Source organism: Venturia canescens, chromosome 8, assembly GCF_019457755.1.
Source record: "Venturia canescens isolate UGA chromosome 8, ASM1945775v1, whole genome shotgun sequence".
NCBI classification, from domain to species: Eukaryota; Metazoa; Arthropoda; class Insecta; order Hymenoptera; family Ichneumonidae; genus Venturia; species Venturia canescens.
In genome coordinates this window covers 14,405,359-14,429,705 of record NC_057428.1, presented here as the reverse complement: position 1 = coordinate 14,429,705, position 24,347 = coordinate 14,405,359, and the positions used below count along the sequence as shown (strand labels likewise).

Below are 24,347 nucleotides of genomic sequence, written 5' to 3'. Positions count from 1 at the left end.
CTCCTTCTTCCCCGCCTCTCTGTCTCCCTTTTTCTCTTTTTCATTCTCTCTGTGTCCTTCTTTTACAACCGCACACACCGCACGTTCTTGAACAATTTCGAAACATGGCAGAAACATTTGTCCCAGCTCTCCTCACAATTCTTCCTTTTTCATTCCCTTTCTCTCGTCCTCCCAGCGCACCTCTCCCGGTGCTTTGATCCAATTACGCTTTAGTGTCCAACCCCCGCAAATACTGGGACCGCCGACCCTGCCTCGACCTCCCTCTGGCAGGACGCAATAAAACTCTTGACGACTCTATTTTTTTCGTTGCATTAAACTTTACTCTCAGCGGAACTGCTGCGATGAATTCTCAAAAAATATGTCTCGCGATAAAGTCGTTAATAATCGCGCGGAAGAATCTCCTGGCGTTTGCTCTCTTCGCCGGAAAAATGCGAAAACTTGAGTGAAAAATGAAAAAATTGCATTTTTTTTCCCAACGAATTCATGTCTGCTGCGACGACTTTTCCAGATTTTAAATTCCACAAGCCCTTCATCCACAATTTATCGTGAGATCAAAAAGGTGCCGATCGAAGACCCGCGCACGAAGGTGCATCTTCACTGGGAACTTTTCCAATCGACCTCTGAAAATTTAATCGGAGCTCCAGACGCTCCGGAGATTATATATCAAGAAATTTCACTGTGTTCCAACATTTAACTCTTATCTTAGCCTGGCATCATCTCTTTCTCTCTTTCCTCGGTTTCTTCTCCTCCCCTCGCCGTTGCCTCAAACCCATCGTTTTCCTGGATTACACGATTTTACCTTCACCCGCGATAGCTGCACGAGGCGCACCGCGTTCTCTGCGCGTCCACGATTTCCTCGAAGCTCAAGGATTCATTGGAATCGTAGGCTAAAATTAGCTGAAACGAATCGACTATTGGTGAAATTCTCTCCGAAATTCCTTCACCGCACCGCCTCCATTAATTATTAGCCGTTTCTCACGCTCGTATCCAGCAGCAGCATGTTGCTCCTCAAGAACGAGCCGAGTTTTTCATCACCGCAAATCTATCGAACGTCTCTACCAAAAAAAACTTTATCTCGAACCTTATTTCCCGAAGAAAACTCTCCTCTTTTGAAGCTCCAAAAATCGGGAGACTCACCAGCCTGTCTTGCCTCCGCAAGTATCAAGAAAATTCTCGACTGCGGCCGAGAAGCAAAAGACGCGCGCGGCGTATCTGCTCTCGACGCCGATTTCCCTTGGCTTTTGAACTTCGAGACGACCTCACCATTCGAAGTGATCTCATCTTCGAGACAAAGTTCGTCAAGCCCCACTCGAAGCCTGTACAAACGAATCTGTCCGCGACCTCGTCGCTGTTTGAATCCAGCACAAATATTATTTTTAGCTAACCCTTTATTAAAACGTATGCTTAATAGAGAGAGAGAGAGAGAGAGAGACCGCCATCTTTAGAATATTAGCGACTGTCGTTGCACCGTCTAAGCAATCTCTTAACTCCTACGCGCCCCCCGTTGTGTCAGCTCCGTTACAGGGCATCTTGCAGTTCTCGCTAATTGGTTCGAAATTATTCACAGTGGCTCCCGGAACTGTGTGCACAGGAGTTGCGAGCACCTCTGGAGCTCACTCCGTCTTTGTCCCTCGTCTCGTTCCATGGTCGCTATATATACGTGGAGGTTTCTCCACCTTTTCTCTGCACAGTTGTTACGCTCTGTACATATCCTGAGACGAGAGAGCACGTCGGGCTCTTACTCGAGTCTCGTCTTCTCGTGGATGCTGCCCGCTCGAAGCCACTTTGACCACGACGCTGAGATCTCGTGACGGAATCCACGAACGTCATTGCTATCACGGTTTCTCCTTTTCTCTCCTTCCCTCGCTCATTTTCTTTCCCATTTCTCTTACTCCCTTGATGTTTCTGTTTCTTTCGTTCCGTCTGTCGTTCACACAACTCGTGCAAGGAGCGCGAGGAAGGTGCGAGCGAGAGGGGGACAGTAGAGAAAGACCGAGAGAGGGAGGGTGAGCCCTCTTTATCTTTGTCACGAACGAACGCCGCACGTGAACCACGTCTCTCGTCTTCTCTCTCCTTTTCTATCTGCCTCGCTTTCTTCTTCGTCAGGCATTTGTGTGGAAAACAAGCTAGAAGAAAATAAGAGAGGAAAGAGATCCTTAAGGCTCCTCCGGAGCGGGCTCGTGCACGTTTTATTCGGCGAAGCTTCTCCCGACACATTTCTATATACCCAAGCACACAATACACATTTATAAATGTACGACTTTATTTTTCTACATATTAGATATATAGGTGACTCGAGGAACGAAGAAACTGTATAATCTGTGACCCGGCGAGCCGGAGGGTCAGTAATGAAATAAATAAAAGAGCGAACGAAGGGAGACGTGCGTGATAATAAGTTGGAGAATTTCTGGATGCGAAGAGGAGGCAAGATTCGTTAAGAAATGTACGAGGCGCCTCGTCGCGATGGCGTTTTTGTAAAGAAAGTTTTTCGGGGGAAATGATTTTTAATGAAAAATCATGCTCGAGCGCGCGGAATAAGGTCAAAAAAATACGAGACGTGGAATATCAAAGTTCGTCTCATCTTTTCACCGTCTTTATCTGCTCCCGGTTGAGAATTCTTGGAAAGTGTCGTTGCGTAGATCACAAGGAGGGGCGATGTCCGACCGGGTTCTCGCATTGCTGGTTTTTCCGTGTTTACACGCCGCGAGTTCACCGAGTACACTCTCCTTACATGTGTGCACGCACACTCTTGGCAAGTCTGTGGTTATATATTCCTGAGCACACGGACACGCAGAGACATACGCGTGTGGATGGTGCTGACCAAGGTGCGCGACTATCCTCGGACTTTGGTCTCCCATCTGCTCTCTTTGGCTTGTTTAAACTCTTAACGATTGTTCAACTCGTCAGAGTTTGTGGGCTCTCCCATTCTCTCGTTTTCTTCGTTAGATCATTACGGCCTTCTAAACTCCCCCACGACGAGAGAGAGAGAGACTCGTGAGAATTTTTCTACAGCGACTTAGCCCTTTTTTCTTCTTTTCGTTTACTTTTCTCATCCCTTTTTTCCAGTTCTCTTTCCTCTTCTCGCGTCTCCTCGCACCTATCGCCTCTTGCTGTCTCTTTTCAACTCGTTCCTCGCCGCCGCTCCGCTCCTTCGTTTCCTTTTTCCTCGGTCTCTCCCCCGGTCTTTATGGACCGCACGCCAGCTCTCCGCGTACTTCCTCGACGCGTCGCTTTGCACGAGCTTTCTTCTGATCGTCAACGCTCCTTATTTCGCCAGTTTCCTTCCATTCCCTCATGTCGCATCTCTCCCACGAACCATTTATACGCTCTACACGAGGCTTCAAGACTCTTCAGCTTTTTCATTTCCTCCCCTGCTCGCTCCGCGAAAAAGCCAAAAGCAAAAACGCTCGCCTTTTCCACGAGTTTCGTTACAACCTCGGCTTTGCCGAAGAGTACTCGAAACTACTGTTTCCTCGCGTTCTTCATTCATCCGTGGGCAGACGCGCGTAACGTTGCCCGCACCGACAAAGCGGTCGATCATCGCGTGGTCAGCCAGCAATTCTAGCCATGCGGAATGCCGCTGTACAGCTGTCCCTTTCGTTCAAATAGTTTGCCTAAACGTTGTGATAATACGTGGTCAGCTTGGCAAACCACTGACTATTAATACAGCTCGGTGAATTGCACAGGTCTGCAACTACTGGCCGACGCTTCTATTTCACCTTGCCTCGCCCCTCTCTCTCCCTCCCACGAAAGCCCCGCGAGCCTTCGTGGCACGTGGGCTAATTAGGGGCAAAGGTCACGCGTAATTACGCTCCAGGCTACAAGGAGAATCGTCCTCGGAGTGGTCGCGCTTCGTCCTGAGAGCCGGCCCCGAGCCAGCGCGGGTTTCTGCTCGGTAGCTGTCGTCCTTCATATTATAACGATTAATTCTGATGGTTCGGTTGATCGGAGCAGCGCACAGTAGTTCCTGAACGGGGAACGATGATGCTCGGCGCTCTGTTTAGTTCGCCGCGAGTTGTCCAGTCTTTTATTACATTCGCGTACGTCGTTCGGCGAGTCCGCGAGTATATTTACGCTCAGCGTCCACGTATTTCACAGTACCGACACGTGCGGTCAGCCTATTCACTGTGCAGGATGCCGGAGGCAAGAACGCGTTAAGAGAGCCCGAGAGAGAGAGAGAGAGAGAGAGCGAAAAGGTGGAACGAGTTACTGCGAAATCCCGTTTACTGGCTGGCCGAGCTGGTCCAGCCCCCGCAACGCTCAGAAAATAATTCGCATACACTAACAAAGCTCGCAAGCAGCATACGAAACTGGCCTGTACGTATTATTGTACGGTCGCAGGCACTCGGGGCACACGCTCAAACGTAATTCACCAAAAGTCCAGGTCAACTCGTTATTCTCTCGCGGGCTTGTAGGTCGCCGCAGCGATTCGTACACACTCGATCTCCCGGCGCACATTCTCTTCGTACAGTACCCAGGACAAGGCTTCGCGCGCGCGGTTGCCTATATTTGAGTATGTGAAATCGGGCCTGGCCGCGACGCGATCCTTATCCGGTCAATTCTCAAATTGGCGACGACAAGGACTCGGTACACAGTTCCTCGGCGGCCGCGCGCTCTACGCCCGTCGTTCGCAACGCTTCATTCTTTGTTGTTAGTTCAAACGAATTTGCCGTTAAGAACCGCGCCGCGAACGCGAGCTTTGATTCATTTGATTCATCGCGGAGTCGGAGCCTGCACTCGCGCGACCTTCCTCCAAACGCGCACAAAACCTCGAGCAACCTTGATTTTCTTGAGCGATTTAAACGCAGCTGTTCGATCTCACGACCGTTCCCATGCTCTGCGCCTCCCCGTCTCTCTCTCTCTTCTGCTTTTCATTTTATATCATCGTTTTTCCATCGTTCGCGGGAATCCCGTTGAAAAATGTTTGCCGCACGATTCACACTTGTCCCGTAATCCGGAAATCAACGCGCCTTCGAGGACGTCGACGCGATCGATTAATCAAGCCCCCCCTCCGCCCCGTGCTCCGATAAACAACTGTAACCCGGGCGCTGGAGCATGCCAAAGGAAAAAGCGAGTCGTGTGCGTGCTAGACGCGAATAATGCGCGATACGTTGCTCAACGCAAAAGGAGCATCTCCTTAGAAAAACGTGGGTAACCCTTACAAATAGGAAGTGCTCCGGGTACAAAAGTTTCTCACATCGCGATCTGTGCGCGCGTGTGTGTACGCGTAATCCGTTCTGCGCGTGACCCGATGAATGCCAATGTGCCCCGGTCTCTTTAGCGTACCTGGAATTATAATAATTACTCGCCCGGCGTGGATGGTGTGCCGAGCGTTTTTTCGAGTCCTCTTTATCCCCGAGCTCGGCTCCGAGTCGTCGCGACTTGTTTCGAGCCGAGTTAAACGCGGGCTGGAGAGGAGGGCGGAAGTACGCGTTAGGAGAAATAACGCAGAGGGGCTTAAAGAATAAGCGAATGTGTGGAAAAGGGGAAAATATACTTTAGAGGAAAGCGTCGGTGCAGGCACCTGGTGCGCCGCCGATAAATCGCTCGTGGTTCACGACCAACCCCCAATTTCTCTCTTTCTCCCTCCCTCGCTCCGCTCTCTATTCTTCTCCCAGCACCTGTTTTTTCCTCTCTCTGGCTCTCTACACTTGTACTTGGAGTTGGCTAGGGTCTCGACCTTTCTTCTCCCTATCTCTGCTTTCCTTGCGGCCTGGCTCTCTATCTGTATCGGCAACTTCCGTTTCCTCGACTCCCACGGGACCGGAAGCTATATCCCTCGGACGCCCTCCCAGCAGCGGAGCGTGTACCAAGAACGAGCTCGAAGTGTGTGGTACGAGTTCGAAGATCCTGGAGAATCGGGCTCGAGTGGTGCGCCGTGTGTATAACCGCCTGGGGTCTCTCTATCTGTCCAACCATCGCTCGCTCTCCATCTTCCTAGTTTTTCTCTCACTCCAGTGGATGCTGAATTGCTCTATATCCAGGGGCGGTCCAGCCGTTTGTGCACAAACACACCGCGCTTACTCCCGCCCCCGTCTCTGCCTCTTTCCTCGTGCGCGCCCCCGGAGAGCGCTCTCACCCCTTGTCGCCCGGTAATCCCAGGGAACAATGTTTCCAAGAGGCTCTGTCGCCTCCCCCCGAGTTGATGCTCTCGTGGTCGGCTTCCGTAGCACGCGTGAAAACTTTCTCGTTGGAGCCGATGCGACCTCAGCTCCGAGGAGCGGAGCGCGGCTTTGTCTTCGTGTGATCCCCTGTACAGGAGGTTAAGTGTAGGTTAGATTACGCCTGGCCCTGTTTCTTCCGGCGTGTACGAGCTCACCGGTTCGCCACGTACGGAGACAGACACGGAGCAAAGATCAACTTGGCCAAATTCTCGACGATCTTTCTCCGCGACTCTATCCCTCTGGACGCATCATGTCCTGAGAGGAAGAGTCAAAAACGAAGAAGAAGCGAAAGAACGACGGCGCGCTCGTACTTTTTCACTCGATTTATCGACCCATCGACCTCGGCTGCATGACGAGTTCGTTTACACATGCTCTCCAACAAATTTTCTTCCCCAACTCGTCTCCCTGCTTTCGAGCCACGCGTCCAATCTCTTTTCGTTTCCTCCGCATCCGACTCGAGTTGACCCGAGTATTGTGTAACTTGTATTTCGCGTTGGACATCTCCGCGCTGACTCCTCGCGCGATGTCGAAAGCTCCTCGCAAACTCTCCGCAATATCTTCCGATTGTAAGAGTCCTCGGTGTTACTTTTCGCTCATGTTTAATTGCTTTTTTTTCCCCTCCCAATTGTAATTCGCGCGCGCTGCTTTCATGAAATATTCTGATGAACTCTCGCAACGGAGTCTCCGTTATTATTTGATTCTTTTGAAAGTCAGCCGACTGCGGAGGCTCTTTCCAACGCGCGGTTCCCCCAACGATGAAACAAATCTTACGTACCAGCCTCCTCGCTCCTCGCTCCTACGTATGCGCGCGGACTAACGAGTACGGAGGGCGCGCGTCCGTTGGTCCATTCGTTTGCACATGAACGGAGAAGATGGAAGTTCCAGTTGGCCCGACAACCCACGCATATTCTCCGCCGTACATACGATTGCGTACACATGCATGCACTCCGCGCTGTTGCTGCTGCTGCTGCTGCTGCTACAGCGCCGAGTGTATCCGTACTTAGTACGTTCGCGATGGAGGAGAGACACGAGAGAGCCTCCCGATGAATCTCGAGTGAGAGCTGCACACGTCCGTATCGTGAACTGGCACGAGAGCACACGCTCGAGTGCAACGAGGACGAGGGCGAGCTCTGCGGCTCCCTCCCGCCCCCGGTGAGCTCTCCAGTCCCTTTTCACAGTGCATATACCACGATGCTACCTAGCCGGAGCACAGTTATCGTCTTGCCCTCCTTGGGCTTACTTTCCATCCGCTCGTGTCCCCTCGTCTGTGTCTCTCTGTGTGTGTGTGTGTGCGCGCGCGCGTGTGTGTGTGTGGGCCTGCCTCGGCTGACAGACTTCCAGCTGAAATCAATCCAAAGTCACTATCGATCCCTTTGCTCCTGTGTGTACTCTGCCACGCTGCTCTCTCCACCTTGCCAACCGCACCGCCGGGTCTAACGGAGAACGAACGATACCGAGACCCCCCTCACAGAGAGAGAGAGAGAGAGAGGACTTCGTTAACCGCGAGTGAGCCCACTCGCCCACGAGTTCCCCCGGCACGATGACTCTCCGCGATTCTCTACTCGTTAAGGGAACCTCCCTCCTCGCCCTCCCAATATTCTCTCTGTTTCTCCCTCTTCGATAGCATACGGTCGGGTCAGTCCGGGGTATTGAGACTGCTTAAAGTTGATTCTTACTTGTGAATACTTGGGCATGAAATTATAACGAGGCTCGTTGTTCAACTGGCTTCAACTTTGTACAATTTTGTTTCCGCGGAGCCTCGCGCGCACTCTGCTGCGCGATGGTGACGCAACGATGTCCGGATCACGCATCAATGGAACTGCTGCTAATGATTTATTTGTTGTTTGGTTCATGATTGCAGACGTTGGGGCTGTTCGGAAGATCCGTAACGCGCTCGTGGCTCCATCCAAGGGGAGGAGGAAGAAGAAGGAAAAAAGGAGAACAGCAAAGAGAGAGAGAGGAAAGGGCGAGTGAAAATCTCGGGCGACGTCGTAGTTTAGAGAAAGTTGGAATTGTCAAAGTGTCGTTTCGTCGGGCGTCGAGTTGCCTGGGAGTCCTCCCAGTCAAGCGGATCCCACGGAGAGCGTTAAGTGGCGGTGCGGTTAGTGCGGGTGATATTTGAAAAGGACAATGAAGCTCGAGGAGCGTTGCCGGTTTCGGAGGCGATCCTCCTCGCCTCACAAACTCTCTCACAATTTAATAGCGTTTTATTTTTTCGTACAATTGATCGGGACGTGGCGAACTTTAAATTGCGTTGCAAATGCCCAAGCCTCGTACAACATCGTCAGTAAGTTTTACGATCCCGAAGTACAGCGAATGAATCATCTCGTCGTCGATAAAAATACCGGTCGCGTTTACGTCGGCGCGGTTAATCGGTTGTATCAATTCTCCCCCGATCTCAATCTCGCTGTAAAAGTAATAACGGGACCTCAGGACGACGCGCTACTGTGCTCGACCCTCGATTGCCCTCGAGAAACAGTGAAAAAGCTCGCCGATGACGTTAACAAAGTTTTGGTTATCGATTACACGACCACTCGGCTCATATCGTGCGGCAGCCTCTTTCAGGGGATCTGCACAGCCCGCAATCTCCACAATATCACTGACGTTGTACAAAAGATCAAAGAGCCCGTTGTCGCGAACAACGCTACAGCCTCGACTTTTGCCTTCATCGCACCGGGCCCACCGAATCCACCGGTTTCACAAGTCATGTACGTCGGCGTTACCTTTACCGGTAACTCACCTTATCGGGCGGAAGTACCCGCCGTGAGCTCTCGCTCCCTCGACAAAGACAAAATGCTCAACATCGCCGAATCCGCTGTCACAACCGGCACTCGAATCTTCGTTAACTCATTGGCCCGCGAACGTTATCCGATCAATTACGTTTATGGCTTTAGCTCCGAGGGCTTCAGCTACTTTTTCACTACGCAATTAAAGGACACCGCCGTTCCCGCTTACATATCCAAACTCGTACGCGTATGCCAGGAAGACAAATACTATTATTCCTACACCGAAGTTCCCATCGAATGCACCGGCAAAGAAATCAACTACAATCTCGTTCAGGCTGCCTACGTTGGAAAAGCCGGCTCCGTATTGGCCGGCGATTTAGGTATCACCGCACAGGACGATGTTCTCTTCGCTGTTTTTGCCCAAAGCACCGCCGTTAACAGCGATCGACCACTCAATCAATCCGCGCTATGCGTCTACTCGCTCAAAGCCATCAGACGCAACTTCATGAGGAATATACAGAGTTGCTTCACCGGCGAGGGACAGCGAGGCCTCGACTTCATTTCTCCCAGTCACAAGTGCATTCGAACGGTAAGTCTTTCATTCTTTATTCGTTCCCGGCATCGTTACCAGCTTTAAGAGACACTCGGCGCAATCTCGTACTTTCAAACTCTACATTTTTTACTTACAAACTAATTTGAGAAAGGAAAGACGAAGCGTTGTCACAAATTCGCGTATACACGGAGAAAACGAGGCCGAAAATTCTAGAGGGGTCCTGCATTTTGCAGCATTTATTCGAACAGCAGTAATAAGAATTGTTCATAGTAATTCTTCATAGTAAAAATACCAATATCCATATACCTTTTATTCAAAAGACTCAAGAGTCTTTTTCTCTGTAAGCATATAGTAAAAAATCTTTTCAGCCATTTCAAATGTTCATATTGTATAAAGTATGCTCGAGCAACCCTGTACATTCGCGTGTATTTATCATAGAATTTACTATGCTGAAAGTCAAAATTTGTGATTTACAATAGAATTGCACTTATCAGTAAGTGCTGGTCGGACATGACGAATAGCACTCGAAAACGAAACGAGATATAGTTCTCACGTGCATCACTTTTTCCTATGCACGTAAAGCTGTTTAGAATTGAAGGGACGAAAAATTGGAAAATTTGAAAAATACTATATGCTCTTTGTGACCGGTGGTTAAAATACTTTGAAAATTCTTGAAAAATAATATATTCCTCACTGTACAAAACGAATCCGTTTTCTCCGTGTATAGGCTAGAGAAACATCGCGTTGGACAAAAATCGCCGCTAAATAACAACGAGTGCAAAGAATGAAAAAGTATTCAACAAAATCTGAAGCTTAAATTTTGGATGATATTTTTAAAAAATACTCGCCAGTAATTTAAATGTTGATGCGACCAGCAATTGAATAATTGGGAAATATGATTGAAAAATACATGGGAAAGAGCAATTTTTAAAAAACTTCACTGAGGAAATAAAAAATGATAATCTACCATGTAAAATGTATTATTTTTAATTTATTCCGATAGCGTCGAGGTTTAATTCAACGTTGAAAATAACGTTAACCAGAAAGATACGATGCGGGTTTCAACAGTCTCGTTTTTATCATGAAACTCACGATAAACCACGAGAATTGGGCATATACGTGGGGCGAGGCAGCAGGCCGCGCTTGAATAATTCAGATCGATGATCTGTCTGCAGAATATCAGCATAACGAAATAACAAATAATGAAAGCTTCTCATAATTGGGTCGAGAAACAACAATAGAATGTCGCGCTAGCGTTCGCCACTCGTAAAACATTTGCGGTTGAGTTTACACCGTTGCTCGTGACACTGGGAAAGTGTCACCCAAATTTTTTTTGAATCGTTATGCGAGCCCTCGGAATCCATTGAAATACTGAAAAAGTTTCGTGCACGAGAGAACTGCAAAAAAAATGTTGATTATACGACTCGATGGATGAAAATTCGTCGTTTCCAACCGCACAAACTTGAAAATCGGATGAAATCGAATGCGGCGCGCGGTTCGACTGTGGACGCAGTATTAGCAAAACTGACTCATGCATTTATGCAGCTCGCTATGCGGCAACGTTTCCCATTCCTATATTTATACATGTATAAATGTATGGCTCTTCATGAGCGCTCAGAGATTGTTTTCTCAAGGAAATCCAACGGCAATGCCGCCGCGCGCGATGTAACCACACCGCGCGCGTCCTTCTCCCTCTCCCCGGCTCTATTTATCCCGTCTCCATTTCTCTCGCGTACATTGTACCGGAGTATAAATCAATTGGCCACGTTTTAGAACGCGGAGAAGAGTTTTCGCTCTGCGTCGATGCTGCACCCATCGAGACTTACGTAACAGGTGAGAATTGTGTGCGCCTCGCATCGCGCTCTAAGAAAGAGGATTTTCGTCCGTCGATCTCGCAGTTATGCGCGGAAAACTTTGAAATTTCATCCGCTTCGTGCGTTTTCCTGCTCAAAATACGCTTCTAATGAGAATTATCGAAATCCTGGCTTTTAGAGTCGCCGCACGACCGGGGCTGGAAAATCAATTTCGCCGAAGGATTTCCCTTTTAACAAAAGCAGTCCAATTTCGGGCTCAAAAATTGTGGCGGGGTTCAAAACCGTCCCAATAAAGAGTCCGAAAAGATCCGGTTTCCTCCTGCCCGGTGCTTCCATCGCACTCATCCCTGCAGCTGGTCTGAACGAAACATCAAAAGTATGAAAAATATCTGGAATTTGTAACTCCAGTTACGAGGTGTAAAATGCCGTATATTTTATGGGAGATGAAAAGCTTAATTCTTTAAGATTTTGGCTGGGCGTGGTAGACCGAGCGATCGGAAAATTAATTCTCAATTCCGTCGCGATCAATGAGGAGCCAAGATTTCTGCGCGCGCGGTATTGCGAAGTAATCCGTGCATTAAAAATCGAGCCGGGTTGAGCAACAAAGTGTTTCTTTTTTATGTTATTTTTTAACTCAGACTTTTTGTTCTTTCCTCTTAAGCTCGATGCTTTATTGCGTAGTGCTTTTCGCCGCACATATACTTGGCACGCCGGTTAATCTATTTTCCGATATCAGTTTATGCAGATTATTCGGTTATTCGCGCTGCGTCGTATATATTTGGGGGACTCGGTGGAAAATTAGGATTTTAGGATCGACGAGCTCGCCGGAAAAGCGTTTGCCGACGAATTTAAATTGCGCGCGAAAGAGCAAGAGAACCAGTGAGAGAGAAAGAGGGGCGGGCGAGGACTAGACGAAGAAAAGCGGGAATTTCAGGTGGCTATGAACGATGAAAGAGCCAAGGTATATAAAGTGCGCTTTGACGAAAGTTACTTAAGCCTCCGGCTTTCGGACGTTTGAATTTGTTTATCCGCACTGGCTGCTCGAGTGGAAAGACCGCGAATTGAGTTTTCCCAGCGCTCGTCATGGAGTGAAAACGAGGCAAAGGAAGAGAATGCGAGAGAGCAAGGGCCGAGGCGAAGGAGAGAAGCAGCCCGAGAAAACGGATCGTCGAGCCCTAATAAACTCGTACATTGAGCGTATATATATACACACAGTTGGATAACTCGTTTAATATCCCGAGCGAGTCGCGGTGTTCTCGTGGAGAGCGCGAGGCGCCATGAGCCTTGCTGCAAAATCAATATCATTTTTCTCTCGCTCTCGTCCCTGCAATCTCTCATCATTGACTAAATATTTGATTTGCCAATTGAAATACCGATCAATTACTCGGCTCGTAAATTCTTAGCGTCATTTATTTGTCCGTTGGCATCTGTTTCGCGACACGAATCATCGTACGGAGCAGGGACGTTTCATTAATATTATCGCGATATCTCATTTTCGTTTCTCCCACGCGTTCAATATCGCACCGGCTCCGGACATGCTCAATTTATTTTCTCTCATCATCGACACGGGATGCAATTTTTTCGTTTCCTGCGTTCCTTCTTTGCTTTCTTCGCTCGTCTCATTCTCTCGGTATCACCATCCGCGGGGCGGCGCTCTCTTATCAGCAGGATGCAAGCACTTTGAGGTTATCGACGGGCTATTATCGTGTGCAAAAAAAAGCCGACGAAGAAGCGACGGAATAAAGAAACTCGCGCAACAGTATGATTGCAACAATTTATTTTTTCCACAATTATTTTAATCGACGCCTCCATTTCTCCCGGGAAATTAAATTATGCTTCGAATTCGCTCCGCTCGACTTTCCTTTCCCCGGTAACCCAATGAATTTTTCAGATTCTCAAACCCGAGCGCGGATCACCTTCATCCATTTTGCACGAGTCTTAAAAGACCATTGTCTTTGGAGCTCGCGTTGGGATATATGGCGCACTCGAAATTTTATCGAATCCCGGACGAACCTAATGCGAGAGTAAATTCGAGCGAATGCGCCACTGAACGAAACGTCGGACATTGTACATGTTTAAAAAACCCCTTTACACACACACACACACACACACACACACACACATTTTATATTAACGTAGAGACGGGGTTGAGAGCACTGCGCCTGCGCTCAACCCCATCGCGCCTTTATCGCTCCATCATCTCTCTCCCTCGCGCGCGCTCGCGATCGACCTTCCCGACGATTCTCTCTCGCATACGTGCTCCAACGTATAACGATCGCTCGACGATTTTCCGTCGATCCCTTTCCCTCGTCTTTCTCCCCCGCAGTAACCGCCCTTTTTTCTCAGTGCATTACAACCCTTACTTCCACCAAAATCATCCCCCCTCCCCAGTCTTTCTATTTCCCCCCCCCCCCCCCTCTTTCTCCTTGTTCTCTCGTGTTTCTGACTACGTGCAGCCAATCATCCTGGATGCTGACGGACTGACGAACACGCATAACTCATAAGTACTGATCACATGCATAAACTGTCGGAACACCGTACCCGGAGGATAAAGGGACCGGGGGATGGGGGAGGGAGATAGAAATAATGAGGAAGAAAGGAAGAGACCGGGAGAATATGCATTTGAGTATGATAATAGGGCATCTGGGCGTATTTCTGATCGTTTCTACATGAATGTGGTATTACATACGAACTGCTTTCTCTCTCTCTCTCTCTCTCTCTTGTTCATATTCTCTCTTCGTCTTCCCATTTGCTCTCACAAAAGCCCTGTCTTTGGCTCGAAACTCTCGACGAGCGGGCTTTGTCTCAACTGCGTTCTCACGTAAACGCACTCTCAATATTACTAGTTACAAATTCTCGACGATCCGTATATGCGATATGCATAACGATGCGCGGCAACACTCGTAACGCGGGGGGCTTCTCCCTCGCACGGATCCCGAGCTTTTTATCTCGTGAGCCCGGAAACACCGGCGAGCATTTATTCATCTGCGATGTATACGAGGGAATATTTTCACGGTGTGGCGGAGGGGGGAGGGCAGAATCGAATGACGAAAAGGGAGCCTCGCGATTTCGATATTCCGGTGGTTTTCACTCATTCGGAATATTATTTGAAAATTGACCGAACTCGATGAAACTCGATGGAAAATACGCTCCCCGATCCCTTGCAACTCAGCCCAGAAACCCCCGTGCACAAAGTTTTATCTCACGCGAATTTCATGATGAAAACGATCGTGTCGAAGAAGCACGTAATATTTTGACCACCTTGTATACCGTAAAGCAAACCTCGGTAGTTGTATGGCTCTCTCCCTGCTCCGTGAGCACCCGGACTCGGTTACAGTCTACCTTTGCTCGGAGTTTCGCTTGCTACGTGAAACTAGCCAACTTCCGGAAGACTTGCATCGAGATAGCTGGGACACGGTGACGCTGAGCGGAGAGTCGCTTTCGCCGGGGAGAGGAGCACGGTTTATTGGAAAATACAACGTATCATGTGTACAACCCTCGATGCCCGTGTTGCTATATACTCGGTATTGAAACGGAGCCCCTTGAGTGTAGTCTTCGGGCATTGAGAAACCTCACTATCGTCCTTTCTCTGTCTCCTTCTTTTTCCCTCTTCTTTTTCTCTCTCTCTCTCGTTTTCGCTCGTCTCGCGAAAGCACATAGTCGCGTACCGGCGTCTTGTCATTTCTTCCATTCACCGTTTAAAGCGCTTTTCCTCCGAGCCACACACACACACACACATACACATTTACTAGAAAAATACACAAATATCGAAAGGTACGTGTGTGTGCATCACGATCCGTTAGTGCTTTGGGAAAGGAAGAGCGAGTGGGAAACCGAGGGAGTAAACGAATGCGGTGTGGCAGACCAATTTCTCGACAGAATACTTGACGGGAGGGTTTGCTGACTCTCGGGGAAAATCCGGCCACGTCTCGTAATCCAGCCAATCATTCTACGCCCTAGCTACGAGCGCTAGACTCTACGTGTACCGACTATGACCTACGATCTATATTTCTCTGTCTTATAGTCTCCTCCTTCGCGTCGCTGCTCGCCACTGTCAGGCCGCGGAACTTGGAAATGTCAGGTAACACAGAGCCCGTCAGGGAAATCAGCCAAATGTCAGGGAATTAAAAATTTCGCGTGCGAATATTTGTGCGCAACGAAAGGCGAGAAGGAGCTGTTACTCGGTTGGCTCATTTACCACGTCGCGGAGTTGCTCGCATCGTTTTCAACTATATTTTTCAACTCTTAATCCTCTTTCGACTCAACCTTCCGTGGGGACAACGAAGTTTTTTCTCCCTCGTCCATCCGATTGCGGGCATTCGCTCGATTTCGATAAAAATACTACAAAATTTTCAAAAATACATTTCGCTCGGACATTTGGAAAGGGATAATTCGACGAGGGTCGCGGATGTGTCGGGGAATTTTATCCCCATCAGGCCCCGTAACTCATTCGGTTTTCTCCTTTTTATATTTTCCTATTTCGTTGCATAGCCCCCGCACTCGGGGGAGGGAAAAAACTCGTCGAAACGCATACAAAACTTTATTGTTAACTCGTACAGAAAGCTCTCGGTACAAAACACGAGCGGCGTCGACTTTGGGATTTTCACATCCATTTTTACAGGCTGACCTAAAATGTCGTTGCCTCCCTCTCCTCCCTTTTTATTTTCGAGTACGTGCCGATTGTTTGCGCGCCCCCAATTCTTCACTACTTTACAAAGGGCATTATGGGAGGGTGCGTGTGTGTCCGTGAGACGGGAAAAGGGAAAAAAAATGTTTGATGAAAAAGAAATGTACCGAGTGACCGGACGACCGTGGAGCTGGATAGTTACAGCAGACAGAGAAACTCCGAACGTAAATACAAAGAGAAAAAGGGTCATGGAGAAGGGAAGAGGACGGGGAGGGCCAAGGAAAGGGGTAACGTTGAGTGGCAGGATCAAAAAGAAGTTATGGCAAGCAGTGAAAGAGATTGGTGCGAAAACGAGCGAGTGGAAATGGCTCCGGCCGTAGGAAGTAAAGTCTCCGGAAGTACGGAAGAAAAAAATGACCGGGCGGGCGAGAGAAAGAATGAGAATGCGAGAAGAAAAATAAGGATCGCGGGACGCGCGGGGGGGCGAGGGGGGGGGGGGGGGGGGGAAGAAGGAGAAAATGGTCCCGCGATCTTCGCGCTCGCGTCACGTTTAAGGAAAAAGCCATTCGCGCAAATTGGATGGCCCGGCTCTACGCTCTCTCGCTCTTTCTGCCGCTCTCTCCCTCTCGGATTTTTTAACTCCCTTTTTCCCGAACTAGCTCTCTTACTTTCAGGACTTGAAGGAACCGCGAATGCCCGGTAGTCGTAGCCAGCGCACAAACGGCCCGAGACTAAACCGTGCAATTAAAAAGTTTCGAATGGAAATAAAGAAGAAGGAGAGAGAGAGAGAGAGAGAGGAAAAAAAGAACGGGCGGGCGAGAAGGCGATATCAAACTCGGCAACCACGCGGAAGGTACTCGAGAGGAATCGCGTTAAAATCCACGGAAAAGTGGAGAAAGTGAAAGAGAAGGGCGAGAACGAGGTAGAAAGAGAGAGAGAGAGAGAGAGAGAGCAAGAAGAAAGAAAAAGATGCGAAGGGGCGCGAGAAACGACTATGCAATTGTTCCATGAACATTTGTGAGTTCGAGAGTTGGTGGAACTGAAACCAAATCAGCGAAATAGAGGAGCGCCGGAGGGGGGAGGAGGCAGAGAAAACGAGTGGTAAATCTTTCGGTTCGGGCTGCATCGTGCTTCCAGCATTTTTAATTGGCTTTTCTTATTCCCATTCTCCATAACCTCTCATCCGCGTTGTTTTTGTTTTCCGCTTTTTTTCCTCCCTTCTCTTTTTCTCCTCCTCTATCGCGAAGACTTTCTTCTCTCTTTTTTTGCTCAACTCCCGCACAAGAGCGCGGAACAATTTAAATTTTTATCGAACCCGACCAACTACCGCGCGACGAAGGACGATGACTCGCTGAAATAATGACTGATTAATTTATTCGCGCATGAACGCCGCCGAGGCCCAGCAGCAACCGACTAGGAAAAGGAGGAGGACGATCGATCGAGCACGAAATTCATTCGAACCAAGATTATATGCGCTTTCTCTCGCTAATTAATCCTCCGCAGTATTCAACCATTTCCTATTCCTTTGCCCTTTTTCTCAGTCGTTTTCTCCTCCCAATGATCCTCTCCTACCGAGGCAAACAGCAGATTTCCGCGCCACAGCGAGAATTCGATCCACATAAATGCTAAAAGTTTTATGCGAAAGTCAATTGACGAATGTCCAGACAAAATGCAAGAGCGAGTCGAAAAATCTAAAGGAATCTCACCCGTGTCAAAGTTCGCCTCGCTTGACGTTTCGTTATTGTGTGCTTCGCGTCGAGGCTTAAACCTCAAACGTGTAAGAGTGTGCAACGGATGACACGCCGAGCAGCGCCCAGCTACGTGGACCATTTCTGTTCCTTCGAGAATAAGGGGCTGCTGGTGGTGTGCTCTGCTCGCAGAGGGCGTGTGCATTCTCGCCCGCTGGCACTTTGCCTCGTCGCCTGCAGCGACAGCAGCTGCAGATGCAATTGCGGTAACACAACAGTTATATAGACAAGACTGCTCCCCTGTGTCGATATGGCTATATATATAAAGGAGTTAACTCGTGTCGAGTGTTGAGGCTTTCACTCTGAGGACGAGTTCCAGTTGCTGGACTCAGCGACCGAGATACTTCCGGCCAACGAGATCCGCCAGAGCGCTCTCTCTTTGTTTTCTTCCTTTCTAGGATATACGTACGCGCTGCGGCTGTAACGTTGCACTCCGTGTGGGTTGGCTCAGTACGAGTAACCGGGTTAGTGCGTTTATGCGAATGGTTAACTGCCCGCGATGGCGCAACGATTTCCAATCCCTTTTATATTCTGCATTTGTCTCTGGAGAATAAAAAATTCATTGTTTCTACAAGGCTCGTTGGAATCGCGGCCCTGCGGAGGCTCGGTTTTCAAGAAATCTCGATTCTGCATCGATCATCGACGAAATAGGACACGAAAACGATTTTTTCAGCCCAACGCGGATACGTTCAATTAACGGAAACTTCACCTCGCTCCTGCGATCGTGTTGGCCCCTGGTGTGCAATCACTAATTACACGGCTCGGTCCCTCTCACGTTCTCTTCCTATAAATAAGGATTAGCAGATCTCGACGATTGTGCATAGCGAGAGAAGGAGGAGGAAGCCAGCAGCAGGGGAAAAACGATGTCGTATCAGATTCCGAGGGAAATATGGGCTTAACGAGACTGCATCGTGAGCGAGGGAGGGGCCGAGTAAGCGAGAAAAAAGGAGGCAGGCTATTGTGAAAATGGCCAAATCCGAGGAAACGATCGACGAGAGACACAGGCGCGAAGAAAGATGCATTACACGCCTAGGATCGAATAAATTCTTCGGAGGTTTTCTCATGTCGCGAGGAAATCGTGGCTGCTTCGCAAATAAAATGAAAAAGAAGCTCTAAGGAGAGTGCAGAATCGAGGCCAACGAGAGGAAAAAAAAGAGCAGAAGAAGAAAAAAAACACGCACGGGAAAGTGAGAAAAGGGCGAGAGCAATTTCCATTCGAAAGACACCGATTTATATTCCCATCCTGTGTCACCGCGAGACAAGTCGATATAGGGCAGACACTTTTTCACGCCGATCTCAAGAGCAAGAGGAAGAAAGATGGTCGCAGAACGAGAGAGGCAGAAGCTTCGAGTGAGAGACGGACGAAGCCGTGTCGCGTGAACGTAATAGATCCCTTTTCGAAAGTCCCTAAATGTTTCGTATATTTCTCACACGCTACCTTACGCTTTTCTCGTCAAAGCAAGACAGGGAGGAAAAAATGGCGCGGTTGATAAAAGTGGAAGGAATTTCGTCCTCGTCTCATGAATTATCCCAATTCCATTTCTCTTGTGCTTAACGTTTTTTCTTGTTATTGAATCCCCGTTTTTTGCCTCGATTTTATCTCCTTTTGCTGCATGAAAAGTACGCGACGACGCTTGACAAAAATCAGGTTTTCAAACTTTTTATATATTCCCTGTACGGATCATGTGCAAATGAACTTTGATCTCGGAGAGGTCGAGTCACGAATTTTATTGCGCAGGGAAGATAAAAAATTGTTTGCATCCGATAAAAAGGATCGCTCGTTTAACCAAAAACTTTTTAATTAATAAATTCTATTTTGCCCTCTGTCGAGGCTGATGTACCAGCAGTATAAAAGCGAATGAAAATGGAGAATATAACGAAATAGAGGAAAAAGCTCGTGCGATCGGGGATCTCGTCTCGCGTCAGCGAAATGAAAAAGACGACAAAAAATAAAAGTGCATATATTGCGATTTTATTCATTCGCATCGGTGAATATTTACTGCGAATTTATTGGACAGTCCCTCCCCCTCGCGATATGATGTGAAAAAACGTACGTACTCGCACACCCGCGTAGCGTGTACGCGCGGCTCGATTCGCTTGTTCCCGAAAATTGGGCTTCGTTCTAATTATCGTTGGAGGTAAAATATTCCGAGAGTCGATTTATCGCGAGACGATAAAGCGTGTCGACGTGGCGGAGGCCGATTAAAAGAAGAGCACGCGAGAGCGAAAAAGGAGAAAAAAGGGCGAGGCCGTCTCTGGACCACCCGGCGAGTAGGCCGAACGTCGAGGGAACGGCGGAGCAGGAACGAAAGGAAAATAAAAGGGAAAAGGAGAGAGAGGGAGAGAAAAGCCTGCTCAAGGGCGATGATGATAATTCGATGCGAAGCTACTCAGCTGAACGCAACAGGCCGGAAATATTGTGAAACAGATAGACGCTGATAGCCGATTGTGGATCTGGGAACGCGAGAGTGCAATGAGACGAGGATCCGAACGGACAGGAGGCGGAGAAAGGGGAACATGAAAGCAGCGGAGAAAGGTTGAATAATAAAGTCGTGCGAGTACGGAAAAGTATTCTCCGGATATTCCCCTCGTGCATTATTCATCCTCGTACATAACGAGACAACATTTAATAACGCAAAAAAGTCTCTTCCAGAGGCTCCTCCCGTTAATCAGACTTGCATCTTTCGTCCTAGCCTCGTTTTTAGATTTTCTCGAATTTTCTATCAACACACAAAAGAGGAAAATGCACGATCTCGGGTTTCGTGCGCGCACTGATTCTCCGGATTTGCTCCGGTTCGTAACAGCCTGGTACAACTCTCTGTGTAATCAACGGACGATTTGCTCGGAGCTTTCTAATCAGTCCTCGGACGAGATTCGCGCACGGTAGCCGTTCGCTCACAGACCTCGGCACACACACACACACACACACACACACACACGCGAGCCCACCAGCCACGCATGTATAATGCATATATTTAATTTTTGTGGCCGGCAGAAACGCTGCTACGGTTTCGTCGATTCCAGAGAGAACGAATTTCGGCTCCGCTCTCGCCTTCATTCAGCTCGTGTTTATCGTATTTAATCGCGACTGCTGCGCTCCCTCGCTACGGCTAACTTTAACCGCAGAGTCAAAATCCACGTTATCAGCCTGTGCGCGGCTTTATAACGAAGCTTTTGAGAATATATCTGTATTCGTGAGCGCGTGCGCTCGTCCATGTGTCGAGAAAATTTCACCTGATAGGATGTATGCTCGGTTTCTCGGAGTGCGAGGACAAACCGGACGTCGAAACACGCTCGAATAAACGTGCGGTGGCGGTGGCGGCGACTCCGTTTAGCATTTCCGTTTTCCGTCTCTGCCGGTCTCTGCGCGACGACCACCACCATAGCACACCAGCTCTTTCTCTTTATTTCACTTTATCTCTAATTTTTAGCGCCTCCGTATCGTCCTCGTTGCGGAGCAGCTCCGCAGTGCTCAGTTGGCGAGGTCAAGCTTCACGAAAATTATGAAAAATTGAGAAGCAAATGAGAAAATGAAAAAATTCAGTAATTACGGTGAACGAAAAGTCTCATTTTTCGTATCCGAAATACGCGGAGACTTGCGCACGAGACAAAAGACCCGAGGCAGCGAGGCTTAGCGTTCATTCCGTGCTTAATCAAACTCCCACGCGTTCTCACCTCCGCGGGTCGAAGAATAATCAACTCCATAAAAATGCAGGTGGACGAAGAGAGCGAGAGAGCGCGCACGGAAGCGAATTGCCGTCGATATAACACGGGAATCGTTGACTCAAATTAAATGGGTGGCGGTCAATGTTCGGGAGCCTTTGTTGACGAGCCATTGGGACGTTGATGCTCCCTGCTCGGGGTTAAATGACACACACACGCGACATTATACGACGGAGCGTCCGGCAGCTTCCATCTCGGGGAAACACACGCACATCGGCCCGCGCGTATGTGTACATGCACACATATTTGCTCGTGAACCACAAGGGCGGATAATACGTAAACACGGAGCCGTACTTGGAACGTTATCGTAGGCTATGTACACGGGCGGCGGCGTTCTCGAAGATGCAATTTACAGGCCTGCTGCTGCTGCTGCTGCTGCTGCTGGCGCATCAGGCGCACTACTATCCAACGGATCCCGTGAATTTAACCAAGCCCTAGGATTTAACGGAGGTAAACGTGCCCTCGCTCCCTCATAAACGCCAATCTAACTGCTGGTTCCCCCTCGCACCGACGATCTCTCCACTTGTCATGCTCGACCGAGGGAAAAGGGACGGGTGAGATTCTCGAGCGACACTCCATTCTCACCGCTCAACGTGCTTCTATCAATTACGATATTTTCGCTTCAATCGCCATGCGCCTCGGACAATCGAATAGCCGCAATTAATCAAACGCGGAGTCGCGAATCCGGAGATATTGGCGAGTCTTTGTCGGGTTCAGCTCGAAGAATTAGATTGCAGCACGAATTCATAACGCTGTTTTGATCACTCAGGCGAGTCTATGCGTGCTGCTACTGCTGCTGCGGAAAGTATGGAATACCGAACGCATCGCGACGCGGTAATTGCATCAAGGCGTGCTCTCGCACTTCCTTTTCGTTGTTTCCCTCGTTCCCCACTTTTTTCTCATCTCCCACTGGCTGCCAATTTTTTCTAGTCTTCCACCTGGCTCTCGGGCCAGTGCGCGAAAAACGAGGAAACGAGAAAATTCAATGGGGGAGGCGGGTACACACGCGGGGAACGAATTTTCTTTATATTTTTTCACGTGCGGCCCCCTTTATTGACCGGGTATTCCTCCGCTCACCGCCCGCTCTTCGGATTCACATTTTTACTTTCTTCATTGCTTTGGTTCGACGTGCCCCTTCCAATCGATACTTTTGAAAAATTACGACAAAATTTACGTGTTTTCACGCAGCACACTTCAACCGGGAACTCTTTTAATAACGCAGCTTAAAGAGGAAAAAACAAAAGGAAAGAACTGCGAGTTACGTAAATTCATAACTGCCTGCCGAAACGGATTGGTCCAATTTTTATATACTTTTTATTGACTTTTATTATCATTATTGTTGCCCCCCTCGGTCGTGCCGCTCCGCCTACTTCCTTCTTTCAACTCGATTTTCTTTTTAGCCAGGGCCGGTAGACACCGTGAAAAAGACTGATCGAATGTACCCCGCCCTGCTCCTAGTGCAGTGATCAAGCAGGCGCGCGCGTGTGTAATTGAAACTGTGAAATAACGTGTCACATCTATGCCGAGACGTCGCCGTTAAACTTTATTTTCTCCCCGTCTCTCGCATGCCCTCCGTTATTCTCCTTTTCCACCTCGAAAAATCTGAATATTCGATCGGAGCTTTCATATCTTGCGTCAAAAATGACAGGAAATTTGTAAAAGTCGTTAGACTCTCGGCGCTCCGAATGCAAATAAAGGAAAGGTCGTTGACGTCGAAACACGCGAAAATCGTAGCTGCTCGAGCAAGGAACTTTATGAAAAGAAAATTTTTTCGTAACGCGAATGACTGTGAGACTTTTCGCCTTTTATTTTTCACCAAGAAATCAGCGTGGAAATCTCGAGATCCTCTCACTCTCACTTATCTTCATTTTCTGCCGCCCCCTGACTCTCTCTCTTTTTTCGTAAGAAGGTCGCTACTGCCATTTCTCGTTTCTATTCTTATCTCGTTGCTTTTCCGCTGCTCGGGCTTCACCTGCTACCTTCTCCAAAAGAATTGAGAGAGAGGGCGAGAGGCAGCGCGGGAGGGAAGAGTGGAAAGCTCGGTGTGCCAGGTGCGACCATTTTATCTCGCCTCCACAATCCAGACAATGCCATAGTACAGAAAGATCTTTAATATACACGTACAAACATCTTTGTGCAAATGTGTGTGTGTGTGAGAGCACACGAAGAAGAATCGAAGAATTCCATGCCACGTAGTACATCTCGTTTGCAAATGTCTGGCTCCCTGTGTGGCGGCCCATTACCGTGAGACCGTAATCCCTTTCGCTTTCATTCTCATCCAACCGAGTGAATCACACGGAGATACTTATAGATCCCAGCTGCCCCGGAAGCGCGATGTTCAATAACGCGAGAGTTTCGCGATTCGGGGCCAAGGATGCGCGACTTGGAATAAAAAAGTCTTCCCTCCTTTATCGATTCGATGTGAATCGCTGATTTTTCATCAATTTTTCATGCGAGGTCAATCGGGGCCTGCGAACCGGTAACAAGTCGCGGCTCCATTTTCCTTTCCCAACTGCGACCTTGTTTCAACGATCAATGTCCCATCATCGATTCTTTTCTCAAAAATATCTCGAGAAGGACGCTCTCCCACGTGCTCATAGATAACATCCCTCGAGTCATTTCGTCACGCGGAGTAAACACACCGCGGCCCGTCATATTTTCCAATGCCGATGGACACACGCACGCGGAAGAGCCGCGGTTATTAGAACAGCGAGCGCCGCGATTTCGTGACGCGACGATGATACCGAAATAGTCGGCACGATAACTGTGATCCGTTCGGATGAATTGCTGGTCGTTTCCAGTCTTCTTCTTATGCAAGCCCCGTCGTAGTCGGAGGAGAAATAATTGTTTCGTACCGAGGCCCTTTGTCTCGTGTTCCCGACGTTTTTCTTCCGTCAAACAAACGCGTTGCGTAATTAGTGTTTTTCTGCCATTAATTCACGCGGCTTTTGTGTTCTAAGCCTCGAAACAATGAAATGAATTTTTGCTAAGT

General features: G+C 48.6%; 1 protein-coding gene across 3 annotated transcripts in view; it reads left to right on the top strand.

Moving 5' to 3' along the window:
• Nucleotides 1–24,347, top strand: part of PlexA (plexin A) — a 147,556-nt gene that overhangs the window by 39,407 nt on the left and 83,802 nt on the right. For all 3 annotated transcript variants that reach the window (XM_043426041.1, XM_043426038.1, XM_043426039.1), the window contains one exon: nucleotides 8,026–9,479. In XM_043426041.1, coding sequence (XP_043281976.1) covers nucleotides 8,295–9,479 — 1,185 coding nt within the window. In that variant the 5' untranslated portion in view covers nucleotides 8,026–8,294. The remainder of the gene's footprint in view (nucleotides 1–8,025; nucleotides 9,480–24,347) is intronic.